The sequence below is a fragment of the Scylla paramamosain genome, chromosome 17, assembly GCF_035594125.1.
Source record: "Scylla paramamosain isolate STU-SP2022 chromosome 17, ASM3559412v1, whole genome shotgun sequence".
Taxonomy (NCBI): Eukaryota; Metazoa; Arthropoda; class Malacostraca; order Decapoda; family Portunidae; genus Scylla; species Scylla paramamosain.
This window is the reverse complement of record NC_087167.1, coordinates 8,467,953-8,477,293: the sequence shown is the minus strand read 5'-3', so window position 1 is coordinate 8,477,293 and position 9,341 is coordinate 8,467,953. Positions and strand designations below refer to the sequence as shown.

Below are 9,341 nucleotides of genomic sequence, written 5' to 3'. Positions count from 1 at the left end.
GGCCTCACCTGACTTGCGTTTGAACCAGCGTAACGAGATTCGAGTTAAGAGATTCGAAACAATTGAGTTTCTTTGTAATAGGGGGCAGACTAATGTAGTTACTTATCGAGTTTTGCTTTTTTGTTAAATGATATTAATATTTAGAAAAAAAAATTACCACCGTCCTCCCAAAGATATATTTTTCGACGTAATTTGTGCCGATATTGTATCCTCTCCTATAAGCAGGAGTAGCATTTTTATTTATTTATTTATTTATTTTTGTTTAATGTTTCTTAATACTAAATGCCATTCCTCTGTCAAAGTAATTTTGACAAGACCAAGTCCTAACTAGACTAATCTAACAATACCACTCTGCACTAACTAGGGGGTGAAGAAAAAGAGAGAGAGAGAGAGAGAGAGAGAGAGAGAGAGAGAGAGAGAGAGAGAGAGAGAGAGAGAGAGAGAGAGAGATGATTTTTCCCATTGTTAATAACCCAGAAATATACATAATCTGATTTGACAGACAGCGGTTCAGTAAATCACTTTTCTTTGAATCTGAACTGGCAGTGTCTATTCTCTATGTGTGTGGCTCAGAGGTCCGTATTTGCTCTCACTATGACTATTTTCAATGGCCACAGGGATGATTGGCAAGGGTCTCAAGAGCGCTTCTCCTTTTAATAATGTACAGGTCTTGTTAATGTCACAAAAAAAAAAAAAAAAAAGGCCCTTAAAAGCTCGTGTAACTTCACTGGAGCATTTTGAATTTTATGGAGGTGCAGTGCGGAAGTATCTCAGTATATGGTCCGGAGTGTGATCTGGTTTACGGCTTGTATGCAGAAACACTTTGCTCTCTCACCACGACTATTTTCCAAGGCCACAGAGATTGGTAGGATTCTCAAGAGGATTTTCCCTGTTAGTAATGCAGATTCTTGTTAATCTGCCACTAAGACTATAATAAAAAAAAAAAAAATAAATAAATAAAAAAAATATAAATAAATAAAAACTGTGTCGCTTCATCTAGAACCTTTAAAATTAATGGAAGTGCAGGCAGAAATGTTCCAGAATATGGTCATACTCATTAACTAATACAGTCTTTAGTGCTTAAGCTGAAGCCGCCGAAGATATAGGACACCTGGAAGAAGTACTAAACGAACCGCAGTCTCCCATGCGAGGCTGGTTTCTGCATGTCACGAGGACGGTGATAAGCTGTAGCAAGCAACTCAATCGTCTCAACCGCTCAAGTTAACATTCATGAGTATAGAATTGGTGTTATAAGCGATATATATTCTTTTCATCCCTCGGCTTTCCGGAAACCTCAGTTAGCTATTCAGCTGAATCATAAGAAATACGTTTAATTGATTTCCTCTGCTATCTTGTGACTGCCTGCTACTCCGCCTCTCTATCTTACCCGTCTCTCTGCCTGCCTGCCTTTCATCCTATTTCCCTGATTTTCTGTATAGCCCTCTGCCTCTCTTCTTGCCTGACAATACTTCTTATCATAACGCTTCCAGATTATATAAATTATATCGTCCAGTACGGTTATGGTCGCCCTGTATCGTGACCACAGCACCTAGTTCAGCCCCGCTCAGACTAATATGAAGCAACATGAACACACCGTTCATGCAGCCCCACAACTCCCGGTCACCTTAATCAGTGCTCCTTCCCGTTGTCAGTCCCTAGTTAACTTTACCCAAGCTAAACTCACCCTCTTTTCGCGTGTCAAGGGGAAATGACGGTGATAACGATGATGATGATGATGATGATGATGATGAGAAGGAGAAGGGAAAAGAGGAAGAGAAAGAAAAGGAACAACACAAACTGCGGTCATGTTTTTTTTACGAATTTTATTAGAGACAAAAAAATATGAAGGGGGAGAAATAGATAGAGCTCACGTACTATTTACATCATTATCACAAGTATCCTTCAGCAGTCTTTGATTTGATAACCACAACCACTACCATTACTGACACAACCACCGTCACTCAACGTCCACCCACCACAAACCTACCATCTCCACCATCATCACCACCATGCTCTACTTCAGTGCTTATCACTCGCTCCCGCACTCATCATAATCATCATCATCATTAGCAACATCTTCATTATCAGCATGCTTATCCCCTCCTTTCCATCACTACCATATCTGCCATCATCATCATTCATCACAACCACCACCACAACCATGTAAATGATAAAAGAATGAGAGAGAGAGAGAGAGAGAGAGAGAGGAGAGGAGAGAGAGAGAGAGAGAGAGAGAGAGAGAGAGAGAGAGAGAGAGAGAGAGAGAGATCAAACCTAGTGAACATAAACGAATTTTTCGCGAAGTTCAGGGTAAAAAAAAGTAAAATAAATAAATAAACAAGAATGTAAATAAATAAAAACAGTAAAGTTCAAATGAACTTGATATTTATAAGTAATTTTCTGCGTTTCTATTCCTTCAACTTTTTTTTGTTCATTTTGTTTCAATTTATATGATGAATTTAATTTACTGTCTTGCTAATCTGAAAAAAAAAAGATTAAGTAACAAACAAAACAACTAACCTCACATGTCAGCTTTACAGTTACATATGCAAACTGAATGACATGAAACAAATAGATCAACAGGGAAATAAAAGAGAAGGAAAAATTACATAATGATAAAGAAAGAAAATAATGATGGAGCTGTGAGGTGAGGATGCGCACCCTGACACACACACACACGACAACACACACACACACACAAATATACACTTAAGGCCAGTTTTCGATAATACCAGAAAAAAAAATTATGCACACACACACACACACACACACACATATATATATATACACACACACATATATATATATATATATATATATATATATATATATATATATATATATATATATATATATATATATATATATATATATATATATATATATATATATATATATATATATGCATTTATATCGAATATCAGAATTTGTTACCTGGACCAGAGAGAGAGAGAGAGAGAGAGAGAGAGAGAGAGAGAGAGAGAGAGAGAGAGAGAGAGAGAGAGAGAGAGAGAGAGAGAGAGAGAGAGAGAGAGAGAGAGAGAGAGAGAGAGAGAGAGAGAGAGAGAGAGAGAGAGAGATAGCTTGAAATGTAAAAATACTGCATAATTTCATTTAATGTGCGCATGAACACACACACACACACACACACACACACACACACACACACACACACACACATGCACACAACATTAAAAAGTGTGTTAAAACATGATATTAAAGACGTGTTGAGTCGATATTCGTAACCTACGTGGACACACACACACACACACACACACACACACACACACACACACACACACACGGACGATCATTATTATATGAAAATGCTGCACACGCCTTGATTAAGACACAGAAACACGTACGTATATTTCAGAAGAAAACAAAGAGAAACGGGCGAACGGAAAATGTGGAGCTTCACTACACTTGTTTTTTTGACGTGAAAAAAAAAAAAGGGAAAATGTACACACGAAACGATGTGCTTGAGACACAGAGAGAACGACAATTAGAGAGAAAAATATATTTATATCTCATGTGAAAGAATAATTTCATGAATCTTAAAGTTATATATATTTTCTTAAGAAAGACACCAAGTTATCCGAACGAAACACGGAACGAAGCATCGAGCGAACCACTCAACCGTGTTTCGTGTTCCTTTCCTTGTTTACATGTTTTTTTCTTTATTTTTTATTATTTTTTTTTTACATTCTTATTGGTTTATTGTCTTAACGAGGAACGAACGACACAGAGGAATGATTGTGTGCATAGTTACGAGGCCTTGTTGGTGGTCCTGTCGTGTTCTGTACTGGCGGTGGTGCTGCAGCTGGTCGTGTTCACCTCACCAGACACAGCTCGAAGCCCCAAACAGTGAGCGGCCATCACATGAACGTGTCTTGTGCTTCACACTCGCTGCCTCACGCCGCAGAGGGGCAGGGGAGCGGGAGGACCCAAGGGACAAAGGGGGGGCAGCTCCATCGGCCGCCTCACGTCCCTTTCCCTTCCTCGCCTCCCGCCAGCCAAGTAACGATTTAAACTATGATAATAATGTTTACAAAAATAAAAGCGCGTCATGTCATGAGTGGAGGTGAGGTGGTCAGCGGGCGCAGCCGGCTTGCGGCGTCTGCTTGACTCTTCAATGAGAGATCAACACATCTTACTGGATAACAATTATCACTATGGCGGCTCTGCTAACCTTGTTTTTTTTTTCCCCTCCACCAGCGTGCGGCTAACCTCCGTACACAGACAAATAATTAAATGATCGCCCTCAGGCGGCGCCCCGGTTCTACGGCACAGTAATGTTCGTTGTGGGCGTCGGGAGGCATAGCCGCGGCGCGGGGGGGGGGGGCGGCGTCTCACGAGGGCGGGCCGGCGAAGATGGCGCCGCCCGCAAGGTCACTTGGTGGGGTGGGCGGCCGCCGGGGCTCAGGGAGAGGGTGGGTCCGCCTCGGTGGGAGACGTCACGGCCATGTACTTGACGTGGGGCGACGGACCGCGGGCCGCACACACGGCGGCGCCGGCAGGAGGCCCGCACTCAGGGTCGGAGTCAGAACTTCCCGCTGGAGACACAAGGTGGTCCCTGGTAGTGTGGGACAGCTGGAGGCGCCGCAGGAACCTGAAACACACATATACAAGCACACCTTACACGCCTGCCCGCCACCCAGCCGCGTCCTGGTACCTTCGTCAGGTGGAATATGGAAGTCAGGATGCAGGGAGGCGCTCAGAGCAGCAGGATCAAGACGCTTTCACCGCCCTACTTGGCGGCCTCAAGGCAGGGGCGCACCAGTGGAAGGAAGGGAGTGAGAGTGACCTGCTCTGCCTCACTCATGAAGGTGGGACTTTCTTCAACACTACTGAAGACAAAGGCAAGCAGCAAAGTGTCACACACGTATGTTACATTCCAGGATGCTCCCCTGCCTCTCGCCGCTGTCTTTACTCAGCACTACACAGGAAGGACAGTGGTGCTCTGGACGACGATAACAAAAGACAAGTACTAACTCAAAATACACCGTTCCTTTTCTACTGCCCACCCTTTATCTCTAAATCAACCCAACCCAGGAGGGAGACTGTTGCACGATGCCCTTGATTGAACAATTCCACGCCACTCACTAACTACACTTTTACTGCATTCAACTTATTACTGTGGAAAGGAAAAGAAAAACAAAGAATAAACTACAGGAATTTATGAAACCAAACTAAGCCTCACATTACAGTACAAACCAACTCCCTCTTTTCCTTTTCCCTCCTTCCCTCGCGCTACCACAACGCACAGGGACAGAGACAGAGACAGAGAGCGCCAGGCCTACGTTCACGACGACTACCACAGCGGAGAAAGGAGAGGGTGTGGCAGTGGTGTGCAGCGGAGGGACAGCAGGGCGGTAACACAGACTGTGGCTCTGGTCTAAACCTTTAAAGGGCGGGGGTGGACATTGCTTGGGAAGGAGGAGGAGGAGGAGGAGGAGGAGGAGGAGGAGGAGGAGGAGGAGGAGGGGTGTAGTCCGTGCCTGCTCTAACTACTCAATGTAGAGGCGACTACAGTAAGAGGGAGGGAGGGTGGGAGGGAGGGACAGTATGGAGGTATTACTGGGAAGGCTACGGCAACCAAGCTATGGGAGGTGCTGATTACGAAGCTGAGAGAGAGAGAGAGAGAGAGAGAGAGAGAGAGAGAGAGAGAGAGAGAGAGAGAGAGAGAGAGAGAGAGAGAACCTATGTAAAGGGTCGGGGTGGGCGGGGATGTCTTAAGGATTTGAAAGAGACAGTGTTGGTTGCCCACCTTCAAGCGAGAACAGAAGTAGGTCCGCCCGCCAGCCTCCTCCACCTCCCCCTCCACCTCCTCCACCACCTCCTCCACCTCCACCCTGCTTCAGCCTAAGCCTCTTGTTGTGTTTCTTCCTGTTGCCCCGCCGCCGGAAAGGGAGAACGAGGAAGGAGAAGGAGGATGAGGAGGAGGAGAAGAAGAAGAAGAAGGAGAGAGAGAGAGAGAGAGAGAGAGAGAGAGAGAGAGAGAGAGAGAGAGAGAGAGAGAGAGAGAGAGAGAGAGAGAGAGAGGGTACAAAGAAAAGTGAAAAATAAGGCTGCCACATCATCACACACACACACACACACACACACACACACACACACACACACACACACACACATCCTCTCTTTCACCAACATCTCGTTTCTGGCCAAAAATATATTGTGACAAAATAGTACATGACAGGTTGCATTATCATGACAATAAATCACGCTCTGGAGAGAGAGAGAGAGAGAGAGAGAGAGAGAGAGAGAGAGAGAGAGAGAGAGAGAGAGAGAGAGAGAGAGAGAGAGAGAGAGAGAGAGAGAGCTCACCTGATCTGGTTACCGAAGGACCGGAAGCGAGAAACTTTGCGATGTCTTGGCATTTCGTCACTCGATCTCCCTGGCTTCAGCATCAATTGTTCCTGCACGGTGAGAGAGAGAGTTAGAGAGAGAGAGAGAGAGAGAGAGAGAGAGAGAGAGAGAGAGAGAGAGAGAGAGAGAGAGAGAGAGAGAGAGAGAGAGAGAGAGAGAGAGAGAGAGAGAGAGAGAGGAGGGATGAGTGAGAGGACTGTGCTAAGCGACTAGAATATTATTAACCCTTTCACTGTGACAGGAAACACTAAACAGCACCAGAAGTAATGCATGAAATCTTTAAAAGCATCTACAAGAAAGTAGGGGATTAAAAAGAATAGATTTTTCAAATTTTACCCTGATTGCATGTGGCAGTAGAACGAATAAACATGTCTCATAGTAATCAGTAATTAAAGACAGATGAGCCAAATAGCAATCAAAGGGTTAACTGTAAGCCAAAAATTCACATCATTACGACCCGTGTTTGCAAACGTCTTGTTCTCTTAGATAAGCCTGGTTCTTCAGGGTATGATTTCCGTAATGTTGATGTAGAATACTTGCTAATCTACCACTAGAATCATGGAAGCGTCCTTGAAAACCTCAACAACTTCCATTGGAGCCTTTTGAAAGTAGTCAAGATAAGATGGCGAAGCGCTCAGTGACATTACAATTAGATTTATGACACGAATGATTTGAGGTTATGAACGAAAATTAACTAATGATGCAAAGCTACGAGGGTCGGCAGGAGAGTCGTCTAGAACTGCTGAGTGTGAAAGACTTGGAAGGGAAGGGAGGGGAAGGCTAACGTGTGTGGCGTGTTTGTCACAGCGCAGGCAAGAAACAAAGCTAGGGTGTCAGGGCTGTGTGAACGTGGTGGGGGCGTCATCTTATACTGTGGCGTCCCGGATACTTGGAAGGAATGAGAAAGACACACCCACTACATCAGCAACCTTATCAAAAAATCATATAGAGGGAAGATTATTCATTTGAAGAGGAAAACGTAGAAGAAAATACGAGAGAAATATTGTACAAATTTTGGAAGAAAAATCGAAGAGAATAAAAGAAGAGAACAGTAAGGACGAGAAACATCAGGAGAGCGCCGTTGCATAAAAGAAACCTTCTTGATAACAGCCTATGTCCATATAAGGAAACGCTTTGCTCTCTCACCACGACTATTTTCAAAGGCCACAGAGATGACTAGCCGGGTTCTCAGGAGTATTTTCCCCATTAATCATGTAGAAATCTTGTAAATTTGTTAATAGAACCATAAAAAAAACCCTTAAAAACCCGTGTCACTTCAACTTAAGCCTATTGAAAGTAATCGAAGTGTGGCACAGAAGCGACACAGAATATGGTCCCTGAACTTGAACTTGAAGAGAAAGGGAAGTGAGAGGGATATCTGAGGTTGTGAGAAAGAAGGCTGTGTTTGGTGAGGGCATGAGTGAGGCATGAGGCGTGATGGGAGAGACAGGGAGAGGGGAGGAGAGGGAGGAGTGTGCGCGTGAAATATCCTAGATGAGGAAGCAGTGCTGGAAGGGGAGTGGAGTGATGGGGTTGTGAACTTATAGACTGAAGAGGGAGAAACTGGAAGGGTATGAGGCAACGGAGCATTTGTGTGAGTGAAAGGAATGTTTTTACAGAGCGTGTAAGGGGAGCGTGAGAGGATCATGCTGCAGGGAGGGGAGGAGGGTCAGATGAATGAATATGCTGAAGGTAAAGGTGAGGAAGATCGCAATGTATCAAGGATGGACATAATAAGTTGCTGGGGGAGGAAAGGAAGAGGAGGAGGAAGAGGAGGACGAGGCAGAATGAGGGACATAGTAGTTATATATCTTATTTTTTTACTCTTTTCCATATTTCCGTTCGCTTCTGAGAACCCACCCACCCACACACACACACACACACACATACTCTCTCTCTCTCTCTCTCTCTCTCTCTCTCTCTCTCTCTCTCTCTCTCTCTCTCACCTCCTGCGTCTCCTCCCCAGAGGCGTCCACGGAGCCCTGGCGGGGAAGGTATTTGAGTGGGATCGACTCTGTCCTCAGCAGCGGACGTCTCCTCCTGTTGGTGCCACCGCCGCCCGTAGACCACCAGCTGTCTCGCCCTCGCTGCTGCTGCTGTTGCTGCTGTTTTTGTTGCTTCTGCTGTTGTTGCTGTTGGTCCTGCTGCTTCACTGTCTCCCCAGGGCCGGAGCTGCTCCCCGCCAGGCTGAGAATGAAGTGTGATTAGTGGCGCAATGTCTGTCGGCCTGCCAGTCTTCCGTGCCTTACTTTCTTTCCTTGTCTCTCGCCTCTTTGCTTCTCTGCTGAAGGAAACAAGTGGTCCGTCTCTCCCTCCTCCCGTCTTTAGTGAAGGAGAGAGAGTGAGGGAGGGATGGGGGGACCGAGGGAAGGAGAAAGTTAGGGAGGGAGAAGGATAGCGGGGAGTAACGCATTAGATTTTTCATGCCCGTTTTGTTTGAGAATAGCGGGCGTGGTTATTTTTTTTCCACTAGTTATTCATTTATTTATTTTTCCATTATGGCAGGGAGTGTTATTGTCTCTTTCTTCAGCTTATCTTTAAGGAGGAAGATGCATGTCTGTCTGCCTGTCTGTCTGTCTCTATCTATTTTTTTTTCTGTGTTTTTGATGAATTCGCTTTCCTTTGATTGTCACAGAGAGGGGATGAATTCTTAAAACTTTCACTCCTGTCCCACTGAGAGCAGGTAATTTTTTTTAACTCTCTTTCTCTCGCGTCCCGAGGTAAGAGTGGAGAGCAGTTCTCTCTAAACTAACAAGCACTTTAGATAGGAGATAGATAGATAGATAGATAGATAGATAGATAGATAGATAAAGAGAGAGAGAGAGAGAGAGAGAGAGAGAGAGAGAGAGAGAGAGAGAGAGAGAGAGAGAGAGAGAGAGAGAGAGAGAGAGAGAGAGAGAGAGAGAGAGAGAGAGAGAGAGAGAGAGAGAGAGGAAGCGTACAGGAACAACATAGAAAAAATAGCTATT

At 44.7% G+C, this 9,341-nt stretch overlaps 1 protein-coding gene across 1 annotated transcript in view; it reads right to left on the bottom strand.

The window, feature by feature from the left end:
• Positions 1 to 3,572: 3,572 nt before the first annotated feature.
• Positions 3,573 to 9,341, bottom strand: part of LOC135108603 (uncharacterized) — a 171,230-nt gene continuing 165,461 nt past the window's right edge. The window contains 3 exon segments of the mRNA XM_064019762.1: positions 3,573 to 4,612; positions 6,331 to 6,422; positions 8,319 to 8,559. Of these exon segments, the coding sequence (XP_063875832.1) occupies positions 4,423 to 4,612; positions 6,331 to 6,422; positions 8,319 to 8,559 (523 nt within the window). The 3' untranslated portion in view covers positions 3,573 to 4,422.